The sequence below is a fragment of the Podarcis filfolensis genome, assembly GCF_964270895.1.
Source record: "Podarcis filfolensis genome assembly, chromosome: W".
In the NCBI taxonomy this organism is placed as follows: Eukaryota; Metazoa; Chordata; class Lepidosauria; order Squamata; family Lacertidae; genus Podarcis; species Podarcis filfolensis.
Window position 1 is genome coordinate 7,419,169 of NC_139619.1, and position 14,694 is coordinate 7,433,862.

A 14,694-nucleotide genomic window follows, 5' to 3' on the forward strand; every position below is an offset into this window, starting at 1 on the left:
AGGGAAAATTCAAGCTGGGCTGGACAGAGCCTTTGTTCTCTTGGGAATGTTACAAGGCCAAATGGATGTTTTGGCTACAAATGTTGCAACTCTGAACTTAACAGTAAATAATATCATTGAATTTGATAAGGATTTGACTCAGGAAGCCTATGCAGCTGGACAAAAAGAGAAACTGGAGAGTTTTGAGAATGTGGAGAAGGAGACATATGTTGTTTCTGAAGAAAAGGAAGGAGGAGCTGTAATTTTGCAGATGACAAAGGAGAACCAGTGGCCTGACATGATGGTTAAATCGAGCCAGAGGTCTGACATGATGGTTATAAAGGAAAACAAGTACTGGATGATGAAAATCTGGTTTGAATTGGAGATTGAAGAATGGAGAGATCTCCTTATGTGGAGATCTGAAGACCTATGGATTACAAATTTGATCAAGGTGGAAGTTGGAGCTTTCGGGACAATTGGATTTAAAAGGAGTATGAAACAAGATTAGGGCTCCACTTTTAAGTATGGAGGTCTGGCTGGAAGAAACATGGACTTTATGGGGACAGAGCTTCTCCGAGATCTGGTGTTTAATACTAAAGACTATCAAAAAAACCGGCAGAGAGGAATTGAGAGAGAATTAAGAGCCTCGGATGTGAGGTCTCCAGGCTGATAGTAGATTAAGACTGATGGACATCTGTTGGGGATCGAAACTGGGAAAGGGGGTGGTGGGGTTTTGGAATCCAAAGGGTGTATAACTATAATTTGTTTTTTTTTCATTTTGCTTTGTTATTAGTAAGAAAATTGGGGAATTCGTGGAAGGGAATTTTGGTCGACTTTAGAAAAAGGTTTTAAGAATTGAGTACTGATGTATAAATATGGATGTTTATAAGTTAAAATTGGTTTTTTCTGTAAAATGAACTAAATATTAAAAGGTTAAAAATTGGGGATAAGAACTTGTTGAACTAACAATTTGAATTGGAATATAAGAAGGGGAGGTGTGGGGAAGTCAGGGAAATATGTCATTGAAAATATGGATTGTAAATTTTATGTGTTTTTAATTTTTTTCTTTCTTTTTTTAAATAAGATGGAAAATTTTAATAAACATTTATTGAAAAAAAATAGAGAGGAAAGCGGGGTGGGGGTGGGAACTGAGTCGCTTCTTTTCCTAATTCTTGAAGTTAAGGTTTCCCCCATACACCTGTGAGAACAGGATGCTGTACTAGATGGGCCATTGGCCTGATCCAGCAGACTCGCATTGTGTCCTTCTGTTCAATTCTTCACTGTCTTCACTTTTAATTTACAGACAAGCCAACTTGGCTGTGCCAAAGAGTGCATCTACCTGACCTCTTCCCATTTTAGGTGAGACGGTGGACATTTCCCTGGATGTGTACGTCAGCAAGGAAGAGAAGATTGAGGCTATCTTTGTCCTTCACCTTGACCGTGGCAAGGACTATTTCCTCACCATCAGTGGGAGCTACCTACCAAGCTGCTTCGGGACCTCCTTGGAAGCCTTGTGCTGGATGTCTACCCTTCCCACTCTGCTTGCCTGCTTGAAAAACAGCTGCTCTTCCACTCAGAAATGTGGGGGCTGGGGGTCCTCCGCTGCATTCAGCTTCAGCTTCTGTAGCTGTGCATCCGCTTCCTGTGTGCTGTTCATGCCCTTTGTTTGCCTTGACTGAGTCATCCCAGGTTGTGGTCCTCCCACCTGTCCTTTCACAGGGCCACTGAACCGTGTGCATTTCCCTGCCATCTGCCCAGATACTGTTCAGCCAACGGGCTGTTTCTTTCTCTTCTCAGGGCCTCCTCTGATCTCAGGGAGAAGACAGCTTCCTAGAAAAGGTAACAGTTGGTTTGCTATCCTCTAGATGTTCTTGTAGTGGGCTCAAATCAGGTACAGGCAATGCCCCATTTACACGGGGGTTGCGTTCCGAGGTACCGTGCGTTTAAGTGAAATTTCGTATATTGGGGACAGCATTGGAAAAGCCTGCAAACACCCTCTAAACTTCCGGAAACCCTTTTGAAAGGCCTTTTGAAAACCAGCAGCCTCCCTGCAAAACTCCTTGCTCCAACTCTCCACAGGCCTGAAAGGTCAGTGCCAAAGCTCCTGGGAGGGAGTCGAGATGCTGTTTCCATGCCGCTTTGCCGCTTTTGTGCTCTTGGGGGGGACATTTTTGCCCCTTCAAGTGCCCCTTCCAGTTTTGCGGCAGTGTGCATGTGCCTCGAAGGCATGTAAATGGAGTTGCCCTTGTCAATGATCAGCAGCTGCTCCATGCAGTGGCAGCTGGTCCCTTAGGGCAAACCAGGCACTACCCCACCAACCTGACTTTCCTCTCAGGCAACCTGCACCTGCCTGCCTTCTGATTCAAATCCAGTCCAGGTGGTGGCTCTAGCTCTCTGCTTTGGTCTCTTCCCTAGTCTCAACGTGGCCCTTGTAGAACTCGGCAGAAGAGAACGGAGAAGAAACCAGAATTTGCCATCACTGCTTGTCACTGATTTTGCGCTGCTTGACTCTGGGTCCGCTTGCGATTGGCAGCCCGGGAGGCAGAAAGCCCAGTCTCATGATGCAGGCACCAGCCCCCTCTGGCCCCAAGAGCCAGTTTTCTCCTTGTCTCTGTGCTCAGCAACTGCTGCACAGGCTATGCCACTCTGGCTTACTCTTACCACCTGAGCACTGGCATTTGGGAAGCGGTAGTGGCTGCTTTGGGGTGGCTCAGGGAAATGTCACTCCTCTCGAAATCATATCTACTTGGGTGTATTATCATAGCCACAAGGAGACAGTGGTGACTGTCAATTTGGACAGCTGTAGACATTTAGAATCATGGAGGATATGTTTATCAGTGGCTACTGGTCAGGGCTATTTCTTGCCACTCTTATCACAAACCACATGCTTTTGATTACCAGTTTCTGGGGAACATGATGGACAGAGTGCTATTGTCCCCGTGTCCCTAGGGACTCCCAAGGGCATGTGGTTGGCCATTGTGGGAACAAAATGCTGATCTAACCCAGCAAGGCTCCTGTGTTCTTTAGCATGCACCAACTACTCTTGCACTAAGACTCTGATACAGCATGTGTCATTCCCCACACCAATTCTCTCTCTCTCTCTCTCTCTCTCTCTCTCTCTCTCTCTCTCTCTCCCTCCCTCCCTCCCTCTCTCGACAGGGGCGGGGAGTATTGGCGGCCGGGGGGGGGGGAGGGAGGATGAACTGGGTCCTAATCAACAGCTGCCCTGGGGATGAGGGGATCAAATTCTCCATCCTTGCCAACTCCTTTTAGTGATGGGCTGCTTGCCACTGCTGTGCTCCTAAAGCTCTCTTGCTTCCCCCTCCTCTCTTTCTCTTTCTCTTGAATGTGGTAGCTTGAGATAGACCTAACCACCCTGAACATTTCTGGAGAGGAAGATGGGAAGGAGGCCGGAGGCATTGTTCACCAGCTGCTGTGTGCTGCATTGCCCATACAAAGTTGTGGGCTGGGGCTCCAGCTGTTGCTCAGTTTCTACCACTGCCTCTGCAACGTGCTCTAGACAAGGGGTGGTGAACATGTGACCCCATCATCTCATCCTGCTGGCTGGGGCTGCAGCCCATCAACCTATGAAGGCCCATCCATGTTCTGTTGCTGTTTTTGTTACTTATTTCCTGCCCTTCACCCTAAGGTCCCAGGGCAGGTTCCAACAATTTAAATAAAATGTTAGAAGAAGAGAAGTTTGGATTTGATATCCCGCTTTATCACTACCCGAAGGAGTCTCAAAGCGGCTAACATTCTCCTTTACCTTCCTCCCCAACAAACACTCTGTGAGGCGAGTGGGGCTGAGAGATTTCAGAGAAGTGTGACTGGCCCAAGGTCACCCAGCAGCTGCATGTGGAGGAGCAGAGACGCGAACCCGGTTCCCCAGATTACGAGTCTATCGCTCTTAACCACTACACCACATTGGCTCTCTAGCCAAACCCCATGTCCACAGCTGCATATTTAGTAAGCTTTTGGGTGAACTGCGCATCCGGAGTGGGAGGATTACTAGCTGCATATTAATAGGGGGAGGGGGAGCTTGGATTTGGGGTGCAAGCAATTTGTTTTTTGTTTCCCCACTCGAGATGCTTGCTGTGGCTAGGGCCGGGCGATATGTCAATATAGATATATTTTCAAATCAGCTTGAAGTCTAGATAGTGAGACTGGTTTCATAATTTCTGACCTGGCAATATATTGTGAATCATGATGTGTGTGTGTACTATGCAAAAATCACAATGTGGGGGGAACCGTGAAGCCAGCCAATGCCACTACATAGCTCCATCTTATTTCAGACATCGTGATATATTGGTGTATTGCAATGTTTAGCTAGTGATATATCACCGTGTTGAAAGCCAGCTATCGCCCAGCCCTAGTTGTGGCCTCAGAGGGCAAGACTTGTCCACCCAGCTGGAGCAAGGAAAGAATGCATGCAGGCACACATTCTGTCAGGCTCTCATGCCAGTCCCGCTTGTCATTGGACCTCCAGGAGAAGCAGTTTCTGGATATCGTACCCCAGGATGGTGATGACTCCACTGAGTGGCCAAGGAGATCTGGCTTTTGGTGGACCACCTCTTCAAGAGTGCCTGCCACCAGGTGAGCTGAGGGGGACGGTACCATTGAAAGGATGGGTGTGGGCTGGAATCCAGTACCAGTTTTGAGGTGTGCAGGTTCCAAACCCCACAACTGATTTATATCTTAGCTACCGACTCGCTCTTACAAGCTCCTGCTGTGAGTATAGTGGCACCTTGGTGGAGCAGCAGCGGGTGGGGCATCCAGCATATACTATTCCTTAGAGCGGCTCAGAAGAACCCAAGTGTTCCCAACCATTGTCTGTCTATCCCTAGCAAAGCAGCTCTCTGAGACTGGCCACTAGAAGAAGCGGGGAATGATTTCACTCTCCCATTGCCCCAAATCAGGAGAAGGATAGTAGGAATGCTACTGTGGAAAGCAGGTGGGATACAATTCTCAGCCCTTGTGCCAGCTCTCTTGGTGATGGGCTTCTCTCCATTGTGGCATTCCTCGACCTCACATTATGCACCCCAGGGCTGGATTGTTCTTCATGCTATCCAGGATGTACCTCATCCCTTCCGAACGCATGGGTGATACTCTGCTTCAGGAGGACCTCTTCCAGACCCCGGGCATGCAGGACGAGTTGCAGGAGAGAATTGAGTGCCTGGACACCAGCATTCCCGAGACGATCCGTATCCTCTTTGGGGGACATTGTTGGGGAGCAGGGCTGCTTGGTGGTTTTCTTTTGCTCTTGGCTGGAGTGGACCTCACTTTTATATACCTGGTGGCTTAGGTTGCTAGGCCAGCCCATCCTTAAGGCTCTGAGACACAGCAAAATGAAATGCCCACAGTCAAGTCCAGTCATGCATCCAAAAAGCTTCACAGCTTTAACCCCCATTTGAAAACATCAGCCTGGCTAGGTAGAGCAGAGGTGGGGAACCTTGACAGGCCCGCAGGCCCCACATCTAGCATCATACGTGGTGTCAGATGTGGAGACAGGTAAAGACATGGCTGCAAAGGAGCTTCAAGGGTGCGTTCAATTGTTCTTTGGCAAGCAGGGTTTCTTGACCGCACTTTTGGAGTTGACCACTAGTATTTGTTGTTTGGATTGAAACCATGCCTGCAGAAGGACATTTCCTCGGCAGATCAGCTTTGCAGGCAGCTTCGTCAAGAGGGGAGGTGTGGGATAATTACAGTGGGATGGCTCAGCTGGTAGAGCGTGACACTCTTAATCTTAGGGCTGCGGGTTCAAGGTCCACCTTGCGCCAAAAGGGGGAACTTGCAAGGTGGGCCCAGATGTATAAGGACCAAGCTTCTTGCTTTGGACCAGCCTGGGAAGGAGGCAGGCTGCAGGTAACAGGACAGAACACTTCCCTTGCCAGGCTGTCAATAGCTGGCAGTGACCACTCGGTGGCCGAAGCTCTGCTCATCTTCCTGGAGGCAGTGCCAGAACCAGTCCTTTGCTATGAACTGTATCAGCACTGCCTTGAGTGCTCACATGACAGCCACCTCTGTCGCCAGGTCGGCCCCAGAGCCCCATCTCTTCCTGGCTGGTCTGTGGTGTGTACAGAAGCATAGAATCAGAAGGGATTTCCAAAGTCATCTAGTCCAAATGTTGCCGCGAGTAACAGGAAATCCACTAAAACGTCCCTGAAAGCCAGTAAACCGGCACACTGGCAGGAGGGCTAGTCTGGTCTGGGAAGCCTTGTTAACTGCAGAGGTTGCTGATGTCTCCTTTGATAACCATCCCTCTCGGTTGTGGAGGGGGGTGGGGTGCGCACATGTTGCCTTTTTGCTTTCTGACCAGGACTTGTAACAATAGCCCACCTGTTTCAGTGAACCTCGCTTGAGATAGAACTAACCACCCTGAACATTTCTGGAGAGGAAGATGGGAAGGAGGCCGGAGGCATGGTTCACCAGCTGCTGTGTGCTGCATTGCCCAGACAAAGTCGTGGGCTGGGGCTCCAGCTGTTGCTCAGTTTCTACCACTGCCTCTGCAACGTGCTCTAGACAAGGGGTGGTGAACATGTGACCCCATCATCTCATCCTGCTGGCTGGGGCTGCAGCCCATCAACCTATGAAGGCCCATCCATGTTCTGTTGCTGTTTTTGTTACTTATTTCCTGCCCTTCACCCTAAGGTCCCAGGGCAGGTTCCAGCAATTTAAATGTTAGCCAAACCTCATGTCCACAGCTGCATATTCAGTAAGCTTTTGGGTGAACTGCACATCCGGAGTGGGAGGATTACTAGCTGCATATTAATAGGGGGAGGGGGAGCTTGGATTTGGGGTGCAAGCAATTTGTTTTTTGTTTTCCCACTTGAGATGCTTGCTGTGGCTAGGGCCGGGCAATATGTCAATATAGATATATTTTCAAATCAGCTTGAAGTCTAGATAGTGAGACTGGTTTCTTAATTTCTGACCTTGCAATATATTGTGAATCATGATGTGTGTGTGTACTATGTAAAAAACACCATGTGGGGGGAAACTGTGAAGCCAGACAATGCTTCTCTAGATTCCTGCAGCGCCTGTGGACTCTGCTGGTTCAGCTTTCCCCTGCCCTCCTGCAGGGGGCAGCAAAAATCACAATGTGGGGGGAACCGTGAAGCCAGCCAATGCCTCTACATAGCTCCATCTTATTTCAGACATTGTGATATATTGGTGTATTGCAATGTTTAGCTAGTGATATATCACCGTGTTGAAAGCCAGCTATCGCCCAGCCCTAGTTGTGGCCTCAGAGGGCAAGACTTGTCCACCCAGCTGGAGCAAGGAAAGAATGCATACAGGCACACATTCTGTCAGGCTCTCATGCCAGTCCCGCTTGTCATTGGACCTCCAGGAGAAGCAGTTTCTGGATATCGTACCCCAGGATGGTGATGACTCCACTGAGAATACCTGCCACCAGGTGAGCTGAGGGGGACGGTACCATTGAAAGGATGGGTGTGGGCTGGAATCCAGTACCAGTTTTGGGGTGTGCAGGTTCCAAACGTCCCAATTGATTTATATCTTAGCTACCGACTCGCTCTTACAAGCTCCTGCTGTGAGTATAGTGGCACCTTGGTGGAGCGGCAGCGGGTAGGACATCCAGCATACGCTATTCCTTAGAGTGTCTCAGAAGAACCCAATTGTTCCCAACCATTGTCTGTCTCTCCCTAGCAAAGCGGCTCTCTGAGACTGGCCACTAGAAGACGCGGGGAATGATTTCACTCTCCCATTGCCCCAAATCATGAGAAGGGTAGTAGGAATGCTACTGTGGAAAGCAAGCGGGATATAATAATAATAATAATAATAATAATAATAATAATAATAATAATAATAATTTATTATTTATACCCCGCCCATCTGGCTGGGCCTCCCCAGCCACTCTGGGTGGCTTCCATAGAAACCAAAAATACACAAAAATATCACACGTTAAAAACTTCCCTGAACAGGGCTGCCTTAAGATGTCTTCTGAATGTCAGGTAGTTGTTTATCGCTTTGACATCTGCTGGAAGGGCGTTCCACAGGGCGGGCGCCACTACCGAGAAGGCCCTCTGCCTGGTTCCCTGTAGCTTTGCTTCTCGCAATGAGGGAACCGCCAGAAGGCCCTCGGCGCTGGACCTCAGCGTCCGGGCAGAACGATGGGGGTGGAGACGCTCCTTCAGGTATACTGGACCGAGGCCGTTTAGGGCTTTAAAGGTCAGCACCAACACTTTGAATTGTGCTCGGAAACGTACTGGGAGCCAATGTAGGTCTTTTAAGAACGGTGTTATATGGTCTCGGCGGCCGCCCCCAGTCACCAGTCTAGCTGCCGCATTCTGGATTAGTTGTAGTTTCCGACTCACCTTCAAAGGTAGCCCCACGTAGAGCGCATTGCAGTAGTCCAAGCGGGAGATAACCAGAGCATGCACCACTCTGGTGAGACAGTCTGCAGGAAGATAGGGTCTCAGCCTATGTACCAGATGGAGCTGGTAAACAGCTGCCCTGGACACAGACTTGACCTGTGCCTCCATGGACAGCTGTGAGTCCAAAATGACTCCCAGGCTGCGCACCTGGTCCTTCAGGGGCACAGTTACCCCATTCAGGACCAGGGAATCCTCCACACCTACCCGCCTCCTGTCCCCCAAAAACAGTACTTCTGTCTTGTCAGGATTCAACCTCAATCTGTTAGCCGCCATCCATCCTCCAACCGCCTCCAGACACTCACACAGGACTTTCACCGTCTTCACTGGTTCTGATTTAAAAGAGAGGTAGAGCTGGGTATCATCTGCATACTGATGAACACCCAGCCCAAACCTCCTGATGATCTCGCCCAGCGGCTGCATGTAAATGTTGAAAAGCATGGGGGAGAGGACAGAACCCTGAGGCACCCCACAAGTGAGAGCCCAGGGGTCTGAACACTCATCCCCCCCCACCACTTTCTGAACACGGCCCAGGAGGAAGGAGCGGAGCCACTGTATGACAGTGCCCCCAGCTCCCAGCCCCTCAAGACGGTCCAGAAGGATGTTATGGTCGATGGTATCAAACGCCGCTGAGAGATCCAGCAGAACTAGGAAACAACTCTCACCTTTGTCCCTAGCCCGCCGGAGATCATCAACCAGTGCGACCAAGGCAGTTTCAGTCCCATGATGTGGCCTGAATCCCGACTGGAAGGGATCCAAATGGTCCGCTTCTTCCAGGCGTGCCTGGAGTTGTTCAGCAACCACTCACTCCATCACCTTGCCCAAGAATGGAAGATTTGAGACTGAGCGATAGTTGGCCATCGTGGCCGCATCTAAAGATGGTTTTTTAAGAAGCGGTTTAATAACCGCCTCTTTCAGCGGGTCTGGGAAGGCTCCCTCACGGAGGGAAGCATTCACCACCCCACGAAGCCCATCGCCCAGTCCTTCCCGGCTAGCTTTTATAAGCCAGGATGGGCAAGGATCCAGGAGACAGTTGGTTGGCTTCACTCGTCCAAGCAGACTGTCCACATCCTCGGAGGTAACAGATTGGAATTGATCCCACACAACTTGACTAGACAGAACTCTAGCACTCTCCCACCCCGGCCCTGCTCCCACGGTGGAGTCTACTTCTTCCCGAATCTGAGCGATTTTATCGGGCCCGTACTGTGCCCCGATGTTGCAGGTGGTTCCACTAAATTGTGAACCACCTGAAAAAGTCTCCTGCTGCTGTTTTCTGCAGATGCAATAGAGGCGGCGAAGAAATTCTTCTTCGCCGTCGCTATCGCCACTTGGTAGGCTCGACGTTGAGCTCTAACCTGTGTCCGGTCAGATTCGGAATGAGTTATCTGCCACCGGCGCTCTAGCCGTCTCAACGATTGTTTCATTGCCCTCAGATCCGTGGAAAACCACGGGGCTGTCCGGGCTCCATGCAATCAGAGAGGGCGCTTCGGAGCCAAACAGTCAATAGCCCTGGTTAACTCCACATTCCAGCGGGCCACCAGGAAATCAGCTGAAAGGCCATCAACATGGGATAAAGCATCCCCTACCACTCTCTGGAAACCATTTGGATCCATTAAGTGGCGGGACGGACCATCTGAATTGGTCCCACCTCCCTGCAGAGGGGATGGGTCGCAGAGAAGTCCAGTTGCACCAGGAAGTGATTTGACCATGGCACTTCTTTCGTTTCGCTTTTACTTAGTGTCAGATCACCAACATCCATAGAGGTAAACACCAGGTCCAAGGCATGTCTGCGGCTATGGGTTGGGCCAGACTTATTCAGGGACAGCCCCATGGATGCCATGCTTTCCACGAAGTCCCGAGCGGCCCCTTGTAAGGTCGTGTCGGCATGGATGTTAAAATCCCGTAGGACAACCAAACTAGGTGTCTCCAGGAGAACATCCACCACAACCTGAAGCAGCTCGGGCAGGGAATCCTTGGTGCAGCGGGGAGGTCGGTACACCAAAAGGAATCCTGTACTGCCCCTATTGCCCAACTTCCAGAGCATGCACTCGGAAAACTGGGTCTTCCCAATAGGACGCCTGGTGCAAACTAATGACTTCCTAAAAATCACTGCAACTCCCCCTCCCCGCCCACATGACCTGGGTTGCTGTGCGTAAGAGAAACCTGGTGGACAAGCAGCGGCAAGGACAGGCCCATCTGCTTCATCCAACCAAGTCTCTGTTACACATGCCAGGTCCAATCCTCCATCCATGATCAAGTCATGGATGGCAGTGGTCTTATGAATCATTGACCTGGCATTGCATAGCAACACCTTCAGGTCATGTGGGTATCTCTTGCTGATTCTAGTATCCATCCGGTCAGGACCAGACCCGGAGGCAGGAATAGTCCTCAGACAACGACTAAACCTGCCCCCTCTGTAATGACATGGTCTAGTCTTAGCGTAACTCCTCCTCCTACCCGTGATCACTGAGATCGGTTGTCCCAGTGCATCCCCCCCTGTGGAACATGCCCCAGCCATTTTGTGGGGTGGGGCCCACTCCCCGGCAGCCCTGACCCTTCCCCTTAAGAACAAAATAACACCTTAAACAGACAAACAAACAAACAAAACCAATAAAACAATACAAACAAAAAACTGTAAAAATTACAAAAACAACAAAATCGAAAAAATTCCCCAAGTCCAACCAAACATCCCCCCACCCCCACCCCCCACATACAAAAAATTCAAAAGAAATTTTTAGAAAACATTTTAAAACCACTCTGTGCCCCTCCAGCAGTAACAGCAACTGTCCTAGTGAGGCCTGTCAGGCCCCGCCCTGGGCCAGGTGGTAAGTGGCAAGAGCAGGGCCCTCAGGCTCTCACACAGGGGAGTCCTCCTGGGCAGCAGGCAGCAAGCAGCAAGCAGTCCTTGTGAGGCTTCAGGCCCCGCTCCAGGCCAGATGGTAAGTGGCAAGAGCAGGGCCCTCAGGCTCTCACACAGGGGAGTCCTCCTGGGCAGCAGGCAGCAAGCAGCAAGCAGTCCTTGTGAGGCTTCAGGCCCCGCCCCAGGCCAGGTGGTAAGTGGCAAGAGCAGGTCCCTCAGGCACTCACACAGGGGAGTCTTCCTGGGCAGCAGGCAGCAAGCAGCAAGCAGCAAGCAGTCCTTGTGAGGCTTCAGGCCCCGCCCCAGGCCAGATGGTAAGTGGCAAGAGCAGGGCCCTCAGGCACTCACACAGGGGAGTCCTCCTGGGCAGCAGGCAGCAAGCAGCAAGCAGTCCTTGTGAGGCTTCAGGCCCCGCCCCAGGCCAGGTGGTAAGTGGCAAGAGCAGGGCCCTCAGGCACTCACACAGGGGAGTCTTCCTGGGCAGCAGGCAGCAAGCAGCAAGCAGTCCTTGTGAGGCTTCAGGCCCCGCCCCAGGCCAGATAGTAAGTGGCAAGAGCAGGTCCCTCAGGCACTCACACAGGGGAGTCTTCCTGGGCAGCAGGCAGCAAGCAGCAAGCAGTCCTTGTGAGGCTTCAGGCCCCGTCCCAGGCCAGATGGTAAGTGGCAAGAGCAGGGCCCTCAGGCACTCACACAGGCGAGTCTTCCTGCCCTTGTGCCAGCTCTCTTGGTGATGGGCTTCTCTCCATTGTGGCATTCCTCGACCTCACATTATGCACCCCAGGGCTGGATTGTTCTTCATGCTATCCAGGACGTACCTCATCCCTTCCGAACGCATGGGTGATACTCTGCTTCAGGAGGACCTCTTCCAGACCCCGGGCACGCAGGATGAGCTGCAGGAGAGAATTGAGTGCCTGGACACCAGCATTCCCGAGACGATCCGTATCCTCTTTGGGGGACATTGTTGGGGAGCAGGGCTGCTTGGTGGCTTTCTTTCGCTCTTGGCTGGAGTGGACCTCACCTTTATATACCTGGTGGCTTAGGTTCCTAGGCCACCCCATCCTTAAGGCTCTGGGACACAGCACAATGAAATGCCCACAGTCAAGTCCAGTCATGCATCCAAACAGCTTCACAGCTTTAACCCCCATTTGAAAACATCAGCCTGGCTAGATAGAGCAGAGGTGGGGAACCTTGACAGGCCCGCAGGCCCCACATCTAGCATCATACGTGGTGTCAAGGTAAAGACATGGCTGCAAAGGAGCTTCAAGGGTGCGTTCAATTGTTCTTTGGCAAGCAGGGTTTCTTGACCGCACTTTTGGAGTTGACCACTAGTATTTGTTGTTTGGATTGAAACCATGCCTGCAGAAGGACATTTCCTCGGCAGATCAGCTTTGCAGGCAGCTTTGTCAAGAGGGGAGGTGTGGGATAATTACAGTGGGGTGGCTCAGTTGGTAGAGCGTGACAGTCTTAATCTCAGGGCTGCGGGTTCAAAATGTGGGGTAATAAGCAAAGGATTTTAGGTATACTAAAAACAACAAGACCGCCCATAAAATGTATGCTATTGCCATGCCAAAATGAGAGAAAATTAGTTAGAGGGAGGCAAGGGATGGGGCCACGGACCCCTGATTGGGAATAACGGAACTAGATGGTCCTCGGTGTCCCTTCCAACTCCACAATTCTATGATCCTGTGTCTTAAACACAAATCTTGAGGAATAGTGTGTGTGTGGGGGGGGGGGGGTTCTGTTTGAACTTTCCCAGCCTTTGCTTTATTCTGATTTGCGCTTGCGTCCCTACTCCCCACGTGTAGAATTGCTATACCTTTGGGTTTTCCTGGACATTCAAGCGTTTCCCGCATGGACACTTGTTTCCAACGGCCAAATCCCGGCGGATGGCAACCCTACCCACTTGTGCCAGATTGCCTGGCATACATTACAAGCATCTAGTCACATAGATTCTCCAGAATCCCGGGGCTAGCCCACCTGACGGGAAGAGTCCGCGACCAGAAGGAGGAGGAGTACCAGGAAGAATGGACAAAATTCAAAGATTATTTAGCTGAATATGTCAAGATAACCTAACTGGAAAAGCTTGCAAATATGAGATAGGCTTAGGATTTAAATATGTAAGGATAGGAATTAAGATGTTTCAAGCTAGATTAGAAAGAATGAAAGATGTGATCAAGTTTATTTATTTATTTTTTTTTTTTTTTGAGAAGATTGATTTTGGAAAACTGTTAAAATGAAATACAATGAAATTCAACCAGGGGGATTTGAGGAAGTCACTTAACAATGTTATCAATATTGATTGGTTTAATTACAATTAGGATGTTTGTTTGTTTGTCTTAATTTTTTTTTTGGAAAATTAATTTAAAAAACTGAAAAGAAACCACCATAGATTATCTAGAATCCCAAGCAGCGACATTGTGAAACTTTCATAGGAATAAAAGGTAGGGGGGAAGTAGGCACAATGTCAAGCAAGCAGCAGAATAAACCTGAGCACTGTGGGTCTAAAACCGGCCCCTGAATCTCTTGCTCCCCACTCTGACCTTCTGACAGTAACATTTTTTTGCTTGCTGGATGGCTGTGTGCAATGAGACCTCAGTCACTGAGGAAGGGTGCTGGTCCAGTGGGAGAAGTATGTGCTTGGCATGCAGGCGATCCAAAAATCAATTCAAGAGCAACAACCTGCATTTGATCTGTTTGAAGGACCCCCTTTGCAATTGTTGCCATCTTATGGGGAAAGTGGAAAGTTAAAAAGAGATACTGTTGCCTTTAGATAAAGTGGCTTTGAAAGGAACATTGTTGCCATTGTGCTCCCCTAGAGGAGGACTGGGATATAACTGGGGAATTTCCACTGCAGCTGGCTTGGAGATCTTCTCATAACAAAACAAGTTTAGTTGTGAGAACGACCTTGGGACTTTAAGATAAAGTTATGGTTTTGTTTTTTTTTAAGATATTTATTAGGGTTTTACAAAAAACAGAGATTTACAGAATAAAAAGAAAACAAAGAAAAAGAAGAATACAAAAAATACAAAAATACATAGAAAAGAAAAAAAGAAAATACAAAATACAAAAAGCAAATCCATTTTTTTATATCTTTAAGCTCATTTGCTTGTTTCCTTGACCTCCTCACACCTCCCCTTTTTGTATTCCCATTTACATAATCAATTCAGCAAATCCTTACCCTCTTTCATTTATCTTAACTCTATGTCATAACATATTGTAACTCTATATTTTCATCCATTTATCAATTCATTTTTGCATATTCTTATTAACTTTTGTTGCTGAATACCACTTATTGCCAATCCGAACATAATTTTAACATTCATTAATTTTACAATATTTCTGAAGATAGTCTTTAAATTTCTTCCAGTCGTCCTCCACCACCTCTTCTCCCAAGTCTCGGATTCTGCCAGTCATTTCCGCCAATTAAGATAAAGTTATGGATCAGGATAAACCCCAGGAAAAATCTAC

At 49.2% G+C, this 14,694-nt stretch overlaps 1 protein-coding gene across 1 annotated transcript in view; it reads left to right on the top strand.

The window, feature by feature from the left end:
• Window positions 1-503: 503 nt before the first annotated feature.
• Window positions 504-14,694, top strand: part of LOC310753756 (inositol polyphosphate 5-phosphatase OCRL-like) — a gene marked incomplete at both ends in the record, with an annotated part of 198,637 nt that continues 184,446 nt past the window's right edge. The window contains 4 exons of the mRNA XM_083595100.1: window positions 504-509; window positions 4,525-4,572; window positions 5,096-5,180; window positions 5,882-6,009. Coding sequence (XP_083451226.1) covers window positions 504-509; window positions 4,525-4,572; window positions 5,096-5,180; window positions 5,882-6,009 — 267 coding nt within the window. The remainder of the gene's footprint in view (window positions 510-4,524; window positions 4,573-5,095; window positions 5,181-5,881; window positions 6,010-14,694) is intronic.